Source organism: Anarrhichthys ocellatus, unplaced genomic scaffold (assembly GCF_004355925.1).
Source record: "Anarrhichthys ocellatus isolate YVR2014 unplaced genomic scaffold, GSC_Weel_1.0 scaffold3, whole genome shotgun sequence".
NCBI classification, from domain to species: domain Eukaryota; kingdom Metazoa; phylum Chordata; class Actinopteri; order Perciformes; family Anarhichadidae; genus Anarrhichthys; species Anarrhichthys ocellatus.
Genome location: NW_022280033.1, coordinates 2,069,685 through 2,088,075, shown reverse-complemented (window position 1 = coordinate 2,088,075; position 18,391 = coordinate 2,069,685). Strand labels below are relative to the sequence as shown.

At 45.6% G+C, this 18,391-nt stretch overlaps 1 protein-coding gene across 8 annotated transcripts in view; it reads left to right on the top strand.

Annotated features, from left to right (window-relative positions):
• itsn1 (intersectin 1 (SH3 domain protein)) overlaps nucleotides 1–18,391 on the top strand; it is a 36,865-nt gene that overhangs the window by 7,238 nt on the left and 11,236 nt on the right. Inside the window, exons 1-31 of one of the 8 annotated variants that reach the window (XM_031874796.1) lie at nucleotides 61–143; nucleotides 343–363; nucleotides 721–784; nucleotides 884–1,044; nucleotides 1,473–1,646; nucleotides 2,834–2,897; nucleotides 3,096–3,196; nucleotides 3,287–3,350; nucleotides 3,430–3,567; nucleotides 3,648–3,736; nucleotides 4,207–4,346; nucleotides 4,620–4,742; nucleotides 5,023–5,172; nucleotides 5,395–5,535; nucleotides 5,705–5,792; nucleotides 6,027–6,193; nucleotides 8,341–8,424; nucleotides 11,552–11,688; nucleotides 11,779–12,083; nucleotides 12,450–12,772; nucleotides 13,157–13,171; nucleotides 14,286–14,533; nucleotides 14,680–14,854; nucleotides 14,950–15,036; nucleotides 15,288–15,436; nucleotides 15,762–15,841; nucleotides 15,931–16,103; nucleotides 16,201–16,246; nucleotides 16,351–16,472; nucleotides 16,621–16,756; nucleotides 16,912–17,106. In XM_031874796.1, the coding sequence (XP_031730656.1) occupies nucleotides 897–1,044; nucleotides 1,473–1,646; nucleotides 2,834–2,897; nucleotides 3,096–3,196; nucleotides 3,287–3,350; nucleotides 3,430–3,567; nucleotides 3,648–3,736; nucleotides 4,207–4,346; nucleotides 4,620–4,742; nucleotides 5,023–5,172; nucleotides 5,395–5,535; nucleotides 5,705–5,792; nucleotides 6,027–6,193; nucleotides 8,341–8,424; nucleotides 11,552–11,688; nucleotides 11,779–12,083; nucleotides 12,450–12,772; nucleotides 13,157–13,171; nucleotides 14,286–14,533; nucleotides 14,680–14,854; nucleotides 14,950–15,036; nucleotides 15,288–15,436; nucleotides 15,762–15,841; nucleotides 15,931–16,103; nucleotides 16,201–16,246; nucleotides 16,351–16,472; nucleotides 16,621–16,756; nucleotides 16,912–17,106 (3,862 nt within the window). In that variant the 5' untranslated portion in view covers nucleotides 61–143; nucleotides 343–363; nucleotides 721–784; nucleotides 884–896. Of the gene's footprint in view, nucleotides 1–56; nucleotides 144–342; nucleotides 364–720; nucleotides 785–883; nucleotides 1,045–1,472; nucleotides 1,647–2,833; nucleotides 2,898–3,095; nucleotides 3,197–3,286; nucleotides 3,351–3,429; nucleotides 3,568–3,647; nucleotides 3,737–4,206; nucleotides 4,347–4,619; nucleotides 4,743–5,022; nucleotides 5,173–5,394; nucleotides 5,536–5,704; nucleotides 5,793–6,026; nucleotides 6,194–8,340; nucleotides 8,425–11,551; nucleotides 11,689–11,778; nucleotides 12,084–12,449; nucleotides 12,773–13,156; nucleotides 13,172–14,285; nucleotides 14,534–14,679; nucleotides 14,855–14,949; nucleotides 15,037–15,287; nucleotides 15,437–15,761; nucleotides 15,842–15,930; nucleotides 16,104–16,200; nucleotides 16,247–16,350; nucleotides 16,473–16,620; nucleotides 16,757–16,911; nucleotides 17,107–18,391 lie in introns of those variants that run through there. The other 7 variants (XM_031874746.1, XM_031874764.1, XM_031874804.1 and 4 more) reach the window with 7 other exon arrangements.

Here is an 18,391-nt window from a genome sequence, read left to right as displayed (position 1 = left end):
TGTGTGTGTGTGTGTGTGTGTGTGTGTGTGTGTGTGTGTGTGTGTGTTGGGTCCAGATGTGTTCCTGATCTCCGTGGATGAGAGAGTCAAACATGATCAGCAGTTTCTCAGCCTCTCTCCGACTGCCGGGGGTTACATCACAGGTAACAGTCTCTCTCTCGCTCTGTCTCTCTTTATCTCACCTACACACACACACACACAGTGTAAGGTGAGATGAGGACATAAAGGAGGCTTCGTGTCCTTCAAGGTCCTGTCCCCCTCGTCTGTGTGTCGTTCAGCACATTCACAGCTAACAATTGTCTTGATTATGATCCAGTTGTTTTCTTGATCAATCCATTTCAGAAAATGGTGAATAAAGCCCAAGTTAGTATATATTTCAATTGTATGTTTGGTCTAACAGCCCGACACCTAAACATTGTCTGTTTCATAGAAGACTAAAAGACTGTTTGGCATTCGACTTAAACTATCAAAAATGTTGCTGATTAATATTTTGTCTGGCGGCTGATTAATCAACTAATCCTTTTAAGTTAACATCACCTGATGACATCGTTTGTATTATTGTCTTGGCTGGGACAAAGTGCAAAAAAGAAACGTGAAGATAAGATCTAATACTTCTGTATTGTTAAATGGGCTCTGGCGGTCTCCACGTGATCTAAATTGGCCTTTTCTTTTTGGATTTGTCCTGTGATCTCACTTCCTGTTTCTCTTTGTCTTTTCAAGGCGACCAAGCCAGGAACTTCTTCCTTCAATCAGGTCTGCCCCCCCCCATCCTGGCCCAAATCTGGTGAGTCACACAGGCAGGAAGTTTCTACTCATTCACCGACCGACGGACATCGTCTTGTAGCATCATTCTTTAAACGTTTCCTCTGTGTACCTTTTGAAGGGCTCTGGCTGACATGAACAGCGATGGTCGTATGGACATCCACGAGTTCTCCATCGCCATGAAGCTCATCAAGCTGAAGCTCCAAGGTCACCCTCTGCCCCCCCAGCTTCCTCCCAGCATGAAACAACCCGCACTGGCTTTACCCCCACAGAGCGGCTTTGGTGAGACACGGAGACAATCACACAGCGTGTTGGCATTGCATCTACGCGATGTTTTAGGTTGTGATTTACTGTAGAAACTAACGACAATGATCGTTTGATTTCATTCTTCCTGATGATGATCTCTGCTGCTAAGTTAATACAGAAGAACCTCTGCACACAGTTTAATGTAATAACAGAGATATCATCTTTTGCTATTGTTTCATGTGACAACTGCTTCTCCTGTGGTAGGCTGTGGTAAAACTGTGTGTACTGGTGAAAACACTGCGGATGTATTTAGACATTTAGGAAATGCTTGCTCACGCTCAAGTCTGCTTCACCTTCAAGGCTGATCAATAAAGTTGTAAAGAGTCATAATGCTCCTCTCCTTCAGCTTGTGTACTTCAGCACTAGAGAGGTATTAACTCTCTCTGATCTCTGTTTTCCTCCAGGTATGCCTCCCATGCCCCCCATGCCTCCCATCTCGGCTGCTCCACTCCCCCTGCCTCCCCTCCCCGTCGGAGTGTCTCCCCCACTCGTCTCGTCTGCCCCTCCTCCCCTCCCACCGCCCATCGCCAACGGAGCCCCTCCCACAGGCATGATGCAGCCCATCTCAGGCTTCGCAGGTATTTATGTTGTGTGTTTGGACTAAAACGTCTCATTTCTAAGCTTAATGAACACGTTCAAAATCACTGTTTTATGTCTGTATGACGGATCGGCTCATCTTAGTAGCAGGTTATTGTTTTATAGTTACGTTAACTTTTTAAGGAGAGGTAACCAATCAGCTTTGAATTCAATGTTTGCTTCTTTTTTTTATCCCAAAGTCAGAAAGAGACTGAGAACAAAACGCGCACATACAAAACACTAAAGTAAATCATTTAAAATAAAATAGTGAAGGATGCTCCAGGTACTTACTTGAAAGAAACAGATACATTGAGAGTCAGTTTGGGTCCAGAGAGATATTTACATATGAGATGATAGGCTGCCAAAGGGTGGCGGCCTCACAGCAAGGGTTCGATTCCCGGGCTGGACGGCGTTAGCATGTTCTCCCGGTGTCAGCGTGGGTTCTCTCCGGGTTCTCCGGCTTCCTCCCACAGTCCAAAGACCTGATTGATTACTCTAGGTAGGTAAGAGGTTAGAGTGTGAATGGTTCTCTGTTCCTGCAATTAGCGTTCGCCCAATGTCAGCTGGGATCGGCTCCGGCGACCCTGAACAGTAGAAAATTGGCAGGTATCATAACCAGTAAAATGGCCCATATGCAGGACCTAGATTTTAACTCGAGTTAAAGAGGTAATCCGCTTCTTCCCACCCTTCTTCTGTCAAGCTCCTTTTTCCAATTACCCCTAACCAGCGCAAGAGAGGCCACACCCGAGGATGATGAATTTAATCGTGTCATATAGAGCACGCCTTAGGGAGAGAAAGTACCTCAATGACGAGAGAGCCCTCTGGAAGCTGAGATGTAAAATATGTGCAGAGGAGCATAATCACGAGCTTGAAAAGAGCAGAATAAATGAGATCGGGGTAAATTATACTTAACACGCAGATCCTTCAAAATGGCGAATGAGCCTGCTAAATATTAATCTGAGGAAGGAGTCGTGCCTCTCTCTCTCTCGCTCCATGAAGTTAAATTTAAATAAGCTGCATGGGGTTTGGGCAGAAAGTCTGAGGAGAGTACAGCTGGGTTCCCATGTGTTTGGGACAACATGAAGTCAAAAGAGACACAGACCAGAGACTGACTGAACTTAATGTAACACTGTGAAGAAGCTGAGTGTCGGACCTCAGACTACAATCTACTGTCCTCCGTCTCTCTCAGCTCCCTCGTCGTTTAATCGTTCCAGTACCAAGTTGCAGAAGGGGCAGTCCGTGGACGTTGCCAGGTAGGACACGTTATCAGAAATGTTTGCACCATTTTACCTCATAAATATATACTAAAATGAGCAAATTTGTGGTAAATATATACCTATTGTTACTATTTTTCCTCTCCTAATTTGTCTTTCGGCCCTTTTGCATCAAGTGTGTTTATTTTATAGTCACACTACTGATCTCTGTTCTTTACTTTCGGTTACTCGTCACAGCGTTCAGCCGCCCTGTGACTGGGCTGTTCCTCAGTCCTCCAGGCTCAAGTACAGACAGCTTTTTAACTCCCATGACAAGATGATGAGTGGACACCTCACAGGTACACACACACACTGACATGTCATTATTCGTGCTGATATTTCTCTAATGTTTGCCACAGTATTGAATGTGTTTGGTTTCTGTCTCTCAGGTCCTCAGGCTCGCACTATCCTGATGCAGTCCAGTCTCCCTCAGGGCCAGCTGGCCACGATATGGTCAGTACATTGACATTCAACCATTTAATCTTCTGTACACGAAGAAGACATTAGTCTGTTTCATTCCTTTCCCCTTTAGGAGTCTCTCCGATATCGACCAGGATGGAAAGCTAACAGCAGAGGAGTTCATCTTAGCCATGCACCTCATAGATATGGCGATGTCAGGTTTACCGCTGCCCCCCGTGTTACCACCAGATTACCTCCCACCCACATTCAGGTAAATACTTGTGAGTATTGATTTAACAGCAGTTTGTACCTACCGTGTGTGTTGATAATTTGTGTGTGTGTGTCTTAAAGGCGCGTGCGGAGTGACAGCATTCAGTCGGACCAGAAGAGCGTCCAGGAGGAGGTGGAGGAGGAGGCGGAGAGCAGCCAGAAACTACCAGGTGATTGGTCATTTCATCATGTTACTGGTCAAACTGGGACTGTGTTTGCTTCAAGACCCGGCTTTGATTTTTGATAAACAAGAATGCTTCAACAAACTGCAAACTGTTTCCAGAGAAACTTCTGCAATTGTTGTTTTTGTGATCGGTTAGCTCAGCTGCCTACGAAGCATGAAAGTGCTTTTTCCAATCCAAATCCACCTTCACTTCCTGTCTGTTTCCTATGAGCTCCATGCGAAAGGTTCTGGTAGTTTGAAATACAGCAGAATATTCATTCACGCGTTGTGGTCTTTCCCCTCTCTGGAAATATGTATTTGCAAAACTTTCTCAAGTTGTTGCAATCCTATTTGAGAAATAAAGCCGAATAGTGAGTTTACTTCTTGGTGCTTAAGCAGGGCCAGAAACATGACACCATGTGTTGCATCTTTAGCTTCTGTTTGTTGTTTACACTCCCTCCCGTTGTGTCTTCTCAGTGACGTTCGAGGACAAGAAGAGGGAGAACTTTGAGCGAGGAAACCTGGAGCTGGAGAAGAGACGTCATGCTCTGCAGGAGCTGCAGAGGAAGGAGCAGGAGAGGCTGGCTATGCTGGAGAGGGAGGAGCAGGACAGAAAGGTAGACTCCTCTGACTGTGTTCATTTCTCATCTCCACACTGTGGGCCTGCAGAATTTGAATTGGCTACGGCTGATGGCTCGTGTATCAGGCTGTAAAATGTTTGCATTCATAACGACCACAGTCCTTTCACTGTATCAGCCACAGTGTCCCGTGTCTTTAAAATTAATCAGTAAGTTATTTATCTTTACGACAAGTGTTGAAACTAGGAGGAAATGAAAGTGCATCGGGGTGACCCGTAACAAACAATAGAGACGTTTGTGTTTGTTTTTCAGGAGCGCGAGCGTCTGGAGCAGGAGAGGAGACGACAACACGAGTTAGAAAAACAACTGGAGAGACAGAGAGAGCTGGAGAGGCACAGAGAGGAGGAGAGACGCAAAGAGATAGAGAGGAGAGAGGTATGAGGGAGAAAACATAATTACCAGGTTTCTGCATTTTAATTGGAAGAGTTCTGCTCGAGTTGACGATTAACTGCTGCAGATGTGTAATTACGTCTGCTGCAGACAACTTCAAGACCTTTCACTGCCCTCTTTAAATCTCAGCTCTTACAGTGAAGAGCTGGATTTACACGCATACAGCAGATGGCTGTAGTGTGTAGTATATTAATGTAATTTCCAATCTTTTGCAATACTGTTGTTTGAGCTGTAATGTTCTGTCGCGTGTGTTCGGTCCGTCCAGGCTGCCAAGCGTGAATTAGAGCGTCAGCGTCAGTTGGAGTGGGAGCGTCAACGTCGCCAGGAGCTTCTGACTCAAAGGAACCGAGAGCAGGAGAGCATAGTGCTGCTCAAAGCCAGGAAGAAGACCCTGGAGTTTGAACTGGAGGCTCTGGTAATCAAACATGCACACCCACACCGGGTAACACAAGCGAACTGTGAGCTAACCCAGCTAACTGTGTTGGTTTGTGTGACAACGATAAGCTAAAAGCAATCAGCTAATGCCAACAGGAAGAACGGAACAGCTACCAACAAATTATTTCTGTCACCTAATACTTTGCACAGCAGCAGAAACTTTATATCATATTCCTCTCCCTCTCTCGTTCCCATCCTCCAGAATGATAAGAAGTCCCAGTTGGAAGGCAAGCTGAAGGATGTTCGGTATCGTCTGTCGGCTCAGCGGAGAGAGGTGGAGCAGACCAACCTGACCAGAGAAACACGCATCGCCGAAATCACCCTGCTTCAACAGCAGCTGCAGGTACGCCGAACAGAATGGAAACACGAAGAGTTCACGTTCATTCCTGCAGCCATTCATCCAACAAACACACACGTTCTTAGACACTGTAGAATTTATTCATGTAGTACAATTGTAAAAATAAACAGAAAAAAGGAACTGGGTGTTGATGTGACTTGATGTTTGTCTGCAGGACTCCCAGCAGTGGTTGGGGAGGCTAATTCCTGATAAACAATGTCTCAACGACGAGCTGAAGCAGGTTCAACAGAACAGTCTGCATCGTGAGTACTCCTCAAACTACACTTTTGAATTCACAGTAGCTCGAACTCCACTTTTTCTGGTTTTAATATATGAATTTCCTTTAATGGATTAGTGTAATAAAAACATATTGTTGTCATGTTTTTCTAAGCTAATGTCTCGTTAACTGACTCTCTGGTTACCACAATGTACTCGCACAGTCAATTCTACAACTAACTAATTTGGTCCATTTCTTCTGTGACTTATTGACCTAAAAGGATCTCCCGCTGTCTGCGTGTCTTCAGGTGACAGCCTGTCGTCCCTGCAGAGGGCTGTGGAGCAGAAGGAGATGAGCAGACAGCAGCTCAGAGAGCAGCTCGACACGGTGGAGAGAGAGACGAGGGCCAAGCTGCTGGAAATAGACGCATTCAACACCCAGCTGAAGGTAAACCACTCGTTAACTGACTAATAACTGATGACTGATTAATACAGCACACGGAGGAAAGGTCAGGTCTATACTAATAGATTATAAAGGTAAATATTCAACTAACAGTCTACCTGTACTAGAGTAGAGCCTGACGCTGTGGACTGATTAACAAACATACAAGGTTACCCAACAATAATTCATGGAAACTCTCCCTACTCTTGATTTATTTGCTCTCTTGTATTGTTTTTTTTTAATCTAAAGTGAAGCTCAAAGTCAAACTTAATCTGACAAAGCATTCAAGTGCAAGTGCACTCTTGGTATTTTCATAAAAGTGGGAGGATAGTAACTTTTCTCTGCCGAGTCCTGCGAGAATAGACCTCTAAGTGAGTGACACTAAATCTATTGGAGGGTTACAAATGTTTGGAAATGGATACTAAAAGTACAGAAAATTCAATATAACACTTCACCCAACACATTACAACATCGCCTCAGTTTCAGTTCTGAGTTTATGTTCATGTAGCATAAAAATGCTAATCAGTTTAATGATACTTATGCTTGCTAACGCAGTAATATCTGTGCTGAATGAAACATTATCCATGTTAAAAGCATTAGTTTGTTGTTGTGACTGTAGCTTCAAATCATGTCCCGTCCCTCGTAATCCCATCCTCACACTAGCTGATACAATCACAATGTTCATGTTTATCTGACGACAGTATCCGTGTTTGTGTCACTGTGAATTGCTGTGGTTTTGGAGAGAGCTAGCTGTGCACAGGAACACTGAGCGGTTTCCCAGACAGCTGCTTCATGTGGCAACAATTCACTGCTGAGTGAGGAAGATGTGGGCGTTTTATTCCTTTTAAAAGGTGCAATGTGTACGATATGGCCAGTTTAAAACCTTCAAAACATGACTTCACATTACCAACAGAGTGTTAAAGGGTTAGACGTGTCTGTGTTGTGTTGCAGAGATATCTACTGAAATGAGCACGCTAACCCGGCGTGTCTTGTTTTACCGCTTTTCCCTCGAGAGGCGATGAGTCACTGTAGCATCCATCTGTCCTCAGACTAACACGAGAGGGCGAAGAGGGTTTGTCAATCACGTTAACAGTACAAGTACCATGTATGTCACGTGTTTGATAGTTTATTTATTGGCTTTAATCCAAAGTGGCAGAAACCAGAAAACAGCTCCGCTAACTGAAGGTTTGTTTTCGGGAGCTGGCGTGCGCACTCCTCCAGACAAAGTAGACTTCTGGTGGCAGGTGGAAGCGATAATATGAGTAATTTACTCGTTTCTGCCACTTTGGATTTAATCCAATAAACAAACTATCAAGCGTGCAGCCCCGGTTAGTGGCACAGTACACACACAGGTGGCTATTGTAAACTAAAGGCCACATGATAAGATAGCTGTCTTATTTTGACCAGCTCTCAGAGTTTCAGCATCACTTTTACGTATCCTTGGTGTTAGATTTTAAAGACCGTAGTAGGGGAGAGATGCTGACCCCTATTTGTTTGGAGCACATGGCCAGATATTACACATTGTACCTTTTTTAATGGTTGGAGCTCAGCACTATGTTTATGTTCCCTGGAGCACCTTTTGTTCCAGAGAGAGAGCAGAATCAGTCCTGTGGTCTGTTCCAGGAGAAGGAGAAAGCAGAGACAACCCAGCCCTCAATAAATAATTTTCTAACGGCTAATCTAATGAAGTTCTCAGTGTTATTCAGTGTAGTCGACATAACACAGTGGTTAGAGAAAGTGGCGAAAAGCCAAAACCAGCAGCGCTGGATACCAGTTTCCTGTCTCAGTGGTGTGATTCTTTGCAAAACAGAGCCGCAGACCACTTAGATGTGAACAATGTCTGACTATACTGCCGTCCACCTTCCTTTCTACACCACTTCCTCTCCCCAAAATCTTCTCTGGTCACACTGCTGTGCCTCCTCTGTCCTCCAATGCTCCTTCTGTCCTTTTCCTGATTCTACTCGCTGTCCTCTTCCTCCTCCTCCTCCGTGTCTCCTTCCTGCTTCTTCACCCTGTATTTCTACACCTCTCGCCTTCGTTCTCTTCCGATCATATTCTTTGTTTAATCCACATGATGAACCCTTCCTTCTATATTTTTCTACTTCTTTTTATTTATCTCCTACACTGGCCTTTTGCTCCCTTGCCCATGCCAGTCTCTGTGTGAGTTCTATGCCAACCACTGTGCCAGGATAGAAGCCCTGCGACGCCAGCTTCAGGACGAACAGAGAGGGAGACAGGTAGAGCACACTGCCACTGCTGGTCTGGGGGTGGTACTGCAGCGGGGATTCACTCTGAAATGTAAAAATAATCATGTGATGAACACACTGCCTCTAATGGCCGACCCGGAGCATAGAACATACCTGCACTGCCGGACTATTTGAGAAACAAGTGAAACATAACACACCCTGTTGTCAGACTACTAACTTGCAACCTGTGTCTTCATTACTAACTTAAAAACCTAGTTAACGCGTAAAAACACGAAACTATTATCGACTATCCAATACATACAAGTCAGTGACATAAACTAACTAGGCTTCTTGCACACTGCACTCAATAATATGACAACTGGGCTGTTGCCAACTTCAGTCTGTTAACACTGGCTTCACTTAACAGTTGTAACAGCACATCACTCCTCCCAGTGAGTCACAGGAGCCTCTCCTTGCATGAGTCAAGGCCTTATCATGCTCTCTCTCTTCTTCTTGTTTATTCTCTACTGAGAGAAAATCACCAGATCTATGTCAGGGATTCAAAAATATGTATTCCAGTAATTAGGAAGCAGTTAGAAATGAATTGGGATCCTGATCTGACTGCTACATGCACAAGACAACAAGTAACCAGCATAACCTGCTAACTGCTGTGCTGTGTCTAATATTTGTAATTTCAGCTGTCATATATAAAGTTATTTTACAGTATGTGAGATGGTATGAACAAAGGTAGCTATCAAGAGGTGTCCCATGAGTTCTTAATCACAGTCTACATGCAGAGAAACCGACAAATAACTCCCAACAGAATGCGTAGATATGGTCTGGAACACTAACTTTCAATGTGTGTGTGTGTGTGTGTGTGTGTGTGTGTGTCTCTACAGAATGACTGATCCTCTGTGTGTGTGTGTGTTTGTGTATATGTGTTTCAGTGCCAGGAGCAGGGACAGCTTCAGGAGTGTGTGTCAGCCGTCAGGGTGTGTCTGGCTCGGCTAGACTACGTTATACAGGTCCACACATCCACCCAGCCTCCCTTCCTGTCCCCTCTATCTCTCAGTTCCTCCCTTCTTTGCTATTTTCTTTATCTTTCTTTCTTGAATCTCCTTCTCTTTTCCTTCACCTTTTCTTTCACCCTCTTCTCATTATTACCCTTCTTTCCTCCCCTCGTCCCCTAAAATATTTAGCTTCTAGCTTCCTCCTCTTTGCCAGGCTGGTGTTAGCTCGCTACGTAGTCGGCCAGCTAACTTTGCTCCCATTGTTGGCGCTGTACGCAGTCGTCCTGCTAAACTAGCGGGCGTGCTAGGTTAGCAGGTGCACTAGATTAGGTGACTTTATTACCACTGTGCTGTCATGCTACTGCCTGTGTGCTACCAGATGATGTTTCAGCCAGACTAGTAGAAGCTAGTACACATTTATGCGTCTCACATGCAGATACACTACAATCTGAGTTTGGTAGGCTGGCCTTTATTTTGGATGAGTGTGTGTCTGTTGGCATGCTCTCTCTCTCTCTCGTCCTCCACTTCCTGTTTCAGATGGAGTCGGTGTTCTCTCTCTCTTGAGGGGTTTTGCTTGTTTCTGAAGGTTTTCTTCACGCTGGTTGTTTGGCTGAAACACGACAGCTGTTTTGTGTTGTTATAGTAACGAGTGCTCTAATGGCACAGCTGGTTGTCATGACTACACAGAACTACCCCCCCCCCCCAACTGCATCCCCCCACCCTCCCTCCTTTTTTAAAAAAATATTTTTTTTGCTTATTCCTAACGCTTCCCTCAAACATACCGTGCCTCGTGCAAGCTCCGCCCCCAACACCATGGCCGGTGTACTCTACTATAAGTAACTGTAACACAGCACGCAATACAAATTGAATCAGCAACCTCTATTCGTTTATGTTGAGGTGTTGAATTGTAGGACTCACACGGTTTATGTACACACATTAAAACACTTACTAATCCTACAGGCACACAATTTAAGGCTTACTCCCATACAGCCAGCAAGACAACCTTTGCATCAAACTCTCTGTCAGTATTCCTGGTTGCTGATTGGCTCCTGACACATCCTGTCCAATTAAAATAGAGCGTGCTGCTGTGCTTGAACTCCACATGAACTCCAAAACCCTCCGACCAGCTGGAGCCGCTCAAAGTTGGCCCCGGCTCAACGAACTTTGTCAGCTTGGCGTTTCAACTCGCTGTACTTGTATCTTTTCAGAGCTGTGTGCGCCATTTTTGTATCTTCCTCTTGGATGTGTGCTTACGATCAGGCACCTGGTCGCGACGTTTTAAATAGAGGTTTTTAAAGACGTCCTGAACACAGAAAATTAGGAAAATCCAGGCAGAGGGCAGATACAGACACCGCCACACACTTCTGGTGATGATTGAGAGGGTAGTTGTTTTTTTCACTGATATAAGAAACAACTTTGAAAATGTATTTATAATTTAGTTTCCAACAATCCACAAACTCAACCCTATTGGGTTCACTTTAGTCAAATATTTACAAATATATGATTGGTACATGTTTGTATACATCTTTGTTTGCCAAGTAGTTGCAGCAGTCATTGAGATGTTAGTCTCATGTCCACACAACATCTTGAGCAGCTCAAGAGTCAGACGAGGAGAAATCGTTTAGACGGAGAAACACAAACTGCACTGAACACACAAGAGAAAGAGAGGGAAGAGAGTACCACAGCTAGTTATTCTGGAAGGCACTGACAGGATGCAATGACCATTGTGTCATGAAAAATAATTGAATAAAGCTCCCTTTTTATGGCCGTGTTTGCTCTGTAATATCATTAGCGCGATATTTTATTTGTGGGGAAATGGGAAATTTAGACGGGGGCAGATGGTGGTTGCAAACGATCAGCGGACGCGATCCATTCTTCGTGAAGTCGCCCCTCAGTATGCTGTTGATCTCGTGCATCACAGGACAGATTTGCAGCATCTTAAGCAGCAGCTAAGAGTCCTCGATCGACTCCAAAAGCAATGAGCTGCTCCACAACCTGGTCTTAAAAGAAGGGGCGGAGCTTGCCTTGTTCACCTGACTAATACATACATGCTGCTGTTGATGTCGTTCGTTGTTTGTTGTTGGTGATAACCCGTAGCAGCCGGCCCTCTGACCCCACTTCCTCCTCCTCACCGCTGTTCCTTCCTGTAATCCGATCATGCCTTGCAGGAGCTGAGGGAGATCCACATCCGGCAGCAGAGGCAGAAGCAGAGGGAGCTGGACGGAGACGTGCACACACTGACACACACACACGCTCACATACACACCCCGATCGAGAGGAAGTCTGCTGAGCTGCAGGACGGCAGGTAAGAATGAAACGTACATGAATAATATCGAAGGCGTTACATGAGAATAGACGGGTTAATTACTTCATACGGCTCTCTGCCTCTCATCAGGTTGTCGTCAGAGGAGGCCGTGTCCTGGAGGGATGAAGCTACAAGCTCCGCCCCCAACGCCCCGAGCCCCCCCTCCATCTCTGCACCCCACGCCTGGCTGAACAGAGTGGCTCAGGAAGAGGAGGAGAGGAAGAGGAGAGGGATGGAGGATGAGGAGGAAGAGGAGGAGGAGGAGGATGATGAGGAGGGCAGGAAGGGAGCAGGATCGGCAGAAGAGATGGAGGATGAAGGGAGAGGCAAGAAGGACATGCAGGAGAAGCTGAGCAAGCTGTTCAGCCAGCCGGCCGACCCCTGGGCTTCAACAGGTGTGTTATGACTATTAGACGGTATGAACGGAGCACAAGATCCCCAAAAACATCTGCAGAAAAACGTCCAATTACCTAAAGTGGCATCTTCACTTAATTCCAGAGTTTCTGGCAGAGTTCAAGCAAGAATTTAGGACACGTTAACAGGCAAGGGTCGGAGTTTAAAAGTAAAGATTCTGCACAGTGATTGGTGTAAAAGATCTGTAGTCCATAAGGAACAAATAGACTCCAGCACACTTTGAAATTTACAAATATAGTGGAGGAAGGAGTACACATCAGATCCTTTACTTATGTTAAAGAAATACCGTATTCTATAAATACGTCTTAATGTGTTTATTAAACTTTAGTTTCTCTGTTTATTTACAGGGGAAAAGGCTCCGGTACCACCCGGTCGGTTTGACCAGAAGGCTCCGGTACCACCTGGTCGGTTTGACCAGAAGGCCCCGGTACCACCCGGTCTGTTTGACCAAAAGGCTCCGGTACCACCTGGTCTGTTTGACCAGAAGGCCCCGGTACCACCCGGTCTGTTCGACCAGAAGGCTCCGGTACCACCCGGTCTGTTCGACCAGAAGGCTCCTGTCAGTAGCTTCGACCAGCAGCCGGTGAAGGTGGTCTACTACAGGGCTCTGTATCCATTTGATGCCCGCAGCCACGACGAGATCAGTATCGCTCCCGGAGATGTAATCATGGTATGTAGTACACGCACACGCACACTCGGTGCTCGTACACTTGCATCCTCCAGCTATAAACACACAGCAACACGAGGAGGACGACGAAGGTGCAGACTTTGGTCGTGTGAGCATCTGCAGGTGCAATAGTGGCCGTTTGAGTAAAATGAGTTTACCCAAAATAACACAATGACTTTGTGTGAACAGACAATTTATTTATTGCCTGTTTTGTAGTGTGTGTGTGTGTGTGTGTGTGTGTGTGTGTGTGTGTGTGTGTGTGTGTGTTTGTTTTATTAAAGCCTCCTGTGTGTCGTCGACTGTGTGTGTGTGTGTGTGTGTGTGTGCGTGCGTGCGTGCGTGCGTGCATTAACTGTTTCTTCTCTCCTCTGCTGTGCAACCCTGAAGGTGAAGGGGGAATGGGTAAGTTCTAGCCCCCCGCCCAGTGTTGTGAGTCCACCAATCACAAGCCAGCTTTCATTTGAACTCTTGCTGTCATTGGTTCATCTCATGTCATCTCTGTGTTCGTTCGTTTGCCAGTGAATGAACGTCTTTGGCTCTTTTTTATTTTTTAACCTAATCATTCTAATCGGATCTGTGAATGTTGTTTTGCTTTTATTTGTTTTCACGGTTTATGTGAAGCGTCATGAACGTGATTAACTGTAAGCGTAAAGCTTTGCGATGTTACACTTTACAGTCGGATCTCTCTGAATACAATATTTGGTTGAGGATGGTCCTAAAATACATACAGAGTACTTCTCTGTCGACTACTTTGTGAAAACATACTTTGTCTCCATAAATATACTTCGACATGATTAAGATAAGACGTTGGATGTAAACCTGCCAAGTTTTACAACAAACAACATCAACAACATGGTGGAAAGAAATGAAAATAAACTCGATATATTATTTAATTGGTAGTGAAGGGCACAGCCACAGGTTTTTATCATGAGGTTATTTATAGAAGGAGAATAATTGATTAGGTAGACTGATAATAAGAGCCTGTTGTAATGAGCCAGAACACAACTAACAGTTAACAAATGTCAAGTTTCTGTGTTTTGTCTCACTCAATTATGCACTAATTTGGTAATTCTGCTTCCTGGAATTATGTTGTACCGTGAATCTGAACACACACATCTCTATTGATTAGTGTCCCTTCCTAGATTCCTTTCCTTGCCTCCTGTGCTCGCATCTCCTGTGGGCGAGGCGCAAGGAGTCGAGTTGAACAAACAACAGCCGTCATTTTAAAACGACAATAAATAAATATGACGCGGTGCACAGCTGCATCAGCTGTCCATTGTCACGCCTCCTTTATATGTCACGGATGCCGAAAAGACTTCCGCAAAGGATACATCAGTGTGTCCTCGCTTATAGCCTCCTCAATATGTATTTTAGGAATCGGGACGTCCTTCGAGATGAACCGCTTAGATCGATTTCCGGGTCACAAGCCCACAAAAATGGATAAATGAGAAGAGAGCTCACTGTGTGTGCAGTCATGCTCCGGCGTTATCTTAATCCCGCCCCTCTGCTCTCACAGGTGGATGAATCCCAAACGGGGGAACCGGGTTGGCTGGGAGGAGAGCTCAGGGGCCGGACTGGTTGGTTTCCAGCTAATTACGCCGAACGGATTCCGGACAGCGAAGCACCAATCAGCCTGCGTGCCACGGCCTCGGCCCCGCCCACCGCAGCCCAGCAGCCAATGTCCACGCCTCCCCCCGCTCCTGGACACGCCTCCTCCTCCTCCGCATCCTCCGTCAACAGTAACTGGGCCGACTTCAGCACCACGTAAGTACCGCTGGAGTCAATATAACGAGAAAGAAAAACTGTACTGTGCTGTTGATTGATTTACTATTCGCTCCATTCCAATGTCGCCATTTTGAGTCTTGCATAAAGTCCATTTTTACTCCTCTAATATATGAGTTTTCTTCCAGTTGGCCCTCCAACACAGCCAATCAATCAGACAGCGAGGGGTGGGACGCGTGGCCGACCTCCTCGACCAATCAGAACCCTTCGCTCAGTGTTCCGTCAGCGCAGTTACGACAACGCTCCGCCTTCACACCCGCTACGATGACCACAGGCTCCTCCCCTTCTCCCGTGCTGGGGCAGGTAGGAACCTAACGAAACTCTGAGGCTCTCATCTCTGTTTGTCCGTGAACATCTGAACCGATGGGTGTTGTTCTCTGTTATCTTATGTGTGTCAGGGGGAGAAGGTCGAGGGTCTTCAGGCTCAGGCTTTGTATCCATGGAGAGCAAAGAAGGACAACCACCTCAACTTCAACAAAAACGAGGTACATGTGCCTTCTTCCATGTAGATACCGTTCAACGCACTCTTTTGAGTTGTTGACTACTGTATCTTTGTCAATCAATCTGCATCTCGCTTCTGTTTTAGTTACATTTGTATGTTTTTATTCCATTTCATGTGTGTTTTTGACGTATGACGTAGCTCCATTTGAAAACCTCAATAACAGCTTTGAATGCAAACAGAAAAGGACATTCGGCGAGGCCCGAACTGACAGTGTTGTTGTTATTGTTGCTGCAGATCATAACCGTGTTGGAGCAGCAGGACATGTGGTGGTTAGGTGAGCTGCAGACCGGACAGAGAGGCTGGTTCCCTAAAAGTTACGTGAAGCTCATCTCCGCCACCATGACGCCCCCCCCTGGTGCCGCGCCGCGTATCAAAAACACCAGGTGGGTTAAAATGGAGCATCGAGTCAGAACTTAAAAACACTGAATCGTGTTACTACAGCTGTCTCACATCATTTAATCCTCTCAGAGGGAGTGAAGCTACAGATCTTCAGACAGGACCTTTTAAACTCAACACCACAGATGATTGTTCTGATGATATTCTTCTTATCGGGCTCTTTATCTGCTTGTCTGAGCATAAATTCTCATAAATGTCTCAGTAGAGAGTGAAAAATCACTTTTTACAGAAGTATCATACAAAGGATGATTCTTATATTAGTTTATTAAATATGTTGGGTTGTAAAGTAGTTTTTTCTTCCTTCTCTTCCAGTGAGTCTGGAGTATCAGAAAGCCCCCCCAATGGAAAACGTCCGTCCCCTTCCCCAACAAAACTCTCTGAGTCTGGAGAAGGTAACGCATGCAAATGCCTAAAAATGTATTCTTTTATTTTTTTAAATTGGGTGAGTAATTGTCATTGACTCCGCCCCTTTTGTGTGCAGAGTACGTGGCCATGTACACCTACGAGAGCAGTGAACAGGGGGACCTGAGCTTCCAGCAAGGAGACGTGGTCATGGTCACCAGGAAAGAAGGGGATTGGTGGACGGGCATGGTCGGGGGCAAGACGGGCGTCTTTCCCTCCAATTATGTCAAACCACGAGACTCGGCCTCAGAGGTGAGAGCTCGGTCAGAACATATGAGGCAAAACCAGAACTCTGGATGTGTCTTAAGGTAAATATTCGTAATGATTGTTATTTAAACTTTGTCTCTAGGCTTTGGGACCAGCAGGGAAGACGGGCAGCCTGGGTAAGAAACCAGGTGAGGTTTCAGTGACTAATGCTGTCAATAGTTGTTTCAGTTCAATTTCAAAATGAAAGCCAAATACTGAACTTGATCTTCTTCTTTCTCTCTCTCTGCATCAGAGATCGCTCAGGTGATCGCCCCCTACAGTGCGACAGGAGCAGAGCAGCTGACTTTAGCTCCAGGACAGCTCATCCTCATCAGGAAAAAAAACCCGGGGGGCTGGTGGGAGGGCGAGCTCCAGGTATACAAGCACAAACTCTTAATACATGCACAGAATAATAATAATATAATAATTAAGTAGTTTGATTTAGATTTTTACCTCTTTGTTGTATGTCGTATTTATTATGGGAATGTGAGGACTCATGCGTCCTGTGTTCTGATTGGCTCAGGCTCGGGGGAAGAAGCGCCAGATTGGTTGGTTTCCGGCCAACTACGTGAAGCTGCTCAGTCCCAGCACCAGCAAGACGACGCCCACAGAGCCCACCCCTCCAAAACTGGTTACGGCCGGCACGGGTCCTCACACAGGTACTCACACAAAATACAAACACGTGTACTGTCTTTAATATCCTGCAGCTGCCTCCGCAATACGCTGGGGAAAACACAATGAATCACAGGGTTCCTACGCGGTATGGAAAAATATTTATTGCCCTTTATTGCCCCCCCCCTCCCCGGTCCTGCAGCGGTGTGTCAGGTGATTGGCATGTATGACTACGTGGCCCAGAACGACGACGAGCTGGCCTTCATGAAGGGTCAGGTGATCGCGGTGCTCAACAAGGACGACTGTGATTGGTGGAAGGGAGAGCTCAACGGGAGGGAGGGTCTGTTCCCCAGCAACTACGTCAAACTCACCACAGATACTGACCCGAGCACGCAGTGTGAGTACGCGCGCACACACACACACACACACACACACAACCCCACACACACACACACACATAACCTCACATGAACATACTCAATAGGAACAGTGTAACACTCACACACCCCAGAGCCAGGTGTGGAGATGCTGTCCCCTCTCTCTGTGATTGGTTTCACCGTGACACTCCTTTGGGCCTCTTTGATAACCTCCCTGTCATGGAACACCTCTGGGTGGTGTTTGTATAGTGTGTATGTGCATGCACGTGCATGTGTGTGTGTGTGTGTGTTTGTATTTGCTTCAGTGTAAAAGTGTTTCTCTTCTTCCTGCATGTGTCCCTTCAGCATGATCCACCATAGACTTAGAGTTTCTAGAGCTGAGCGGAGAGACAAAATGTGTCTTTTTACTATAGTAAATATTATAAAAACATTATTTATAAGATTTTAATACGGACATATTAGGACACATGAGCACCCTCAGTGCTGCAAATACAGCTTATCATTTTCTTACTTGTAGTGGAATCATATCATTCCATTGTTTTACAAAATGAAAAGCTTCTTCTAATGACAAAACTGAAACATATCATTATTCGTAAAGTAAAAATATTCTTACTGTTCTGCCAGATAGAAGCTTCTTCACACTGCTCGCTCTAGATCCTCTATTTCTATGCTAGGTTAGAGCACACCTCCACACTCTCTGTCTTGCTGCACGCTCCACCCACCTAGCGCCCGATTGGTTGTTGTTGTTGTTGTTGTTGTTGTTGTTGTTGTTGTTTTGGTTTTGTTTAGTTGTTTTTGTTGATGTTGTTGTTGTCGTCCTCTCTCTAGGATCATATCATTACCCAGAACCCCCCTCTCCTCAAAGCCCTCAAAGAGACCCACTAGGCCACGCCTACTAGGCCACTCAACCAATGGGACAGCAGCAAGAGGTCACATGACCCGGAAATGGCGACTCTCCACCAATAGAAGCCAGAGACAGACAGACAGACAGACTGTAACGTTAAAAAAGAGAACTCTGTCTGTGCTCGGCTCTGACTGGACTTGGCCAAAACTCTGTTTATCTAAGGCTGTGGCTCCAAACAGCACTGTTCCAGCAGGAGGGAGATCAATAGTCAGGACTTTCTTCTTCTTCTCTTCTCCTCCCGTCTTTTTAATCCTTCTTCTTCTTCTCTTTCTGTTTTAACGGTTCAGAAAGGCGTGTTAGATAAGGTAGGGGGAGAAGAAGAAGAAAAGGGAGGAGAGACAAAGACTATTGAGCTCCTTTCTCTCAGATTGGACTGATGAACATGTTTTTGACTGGATCAC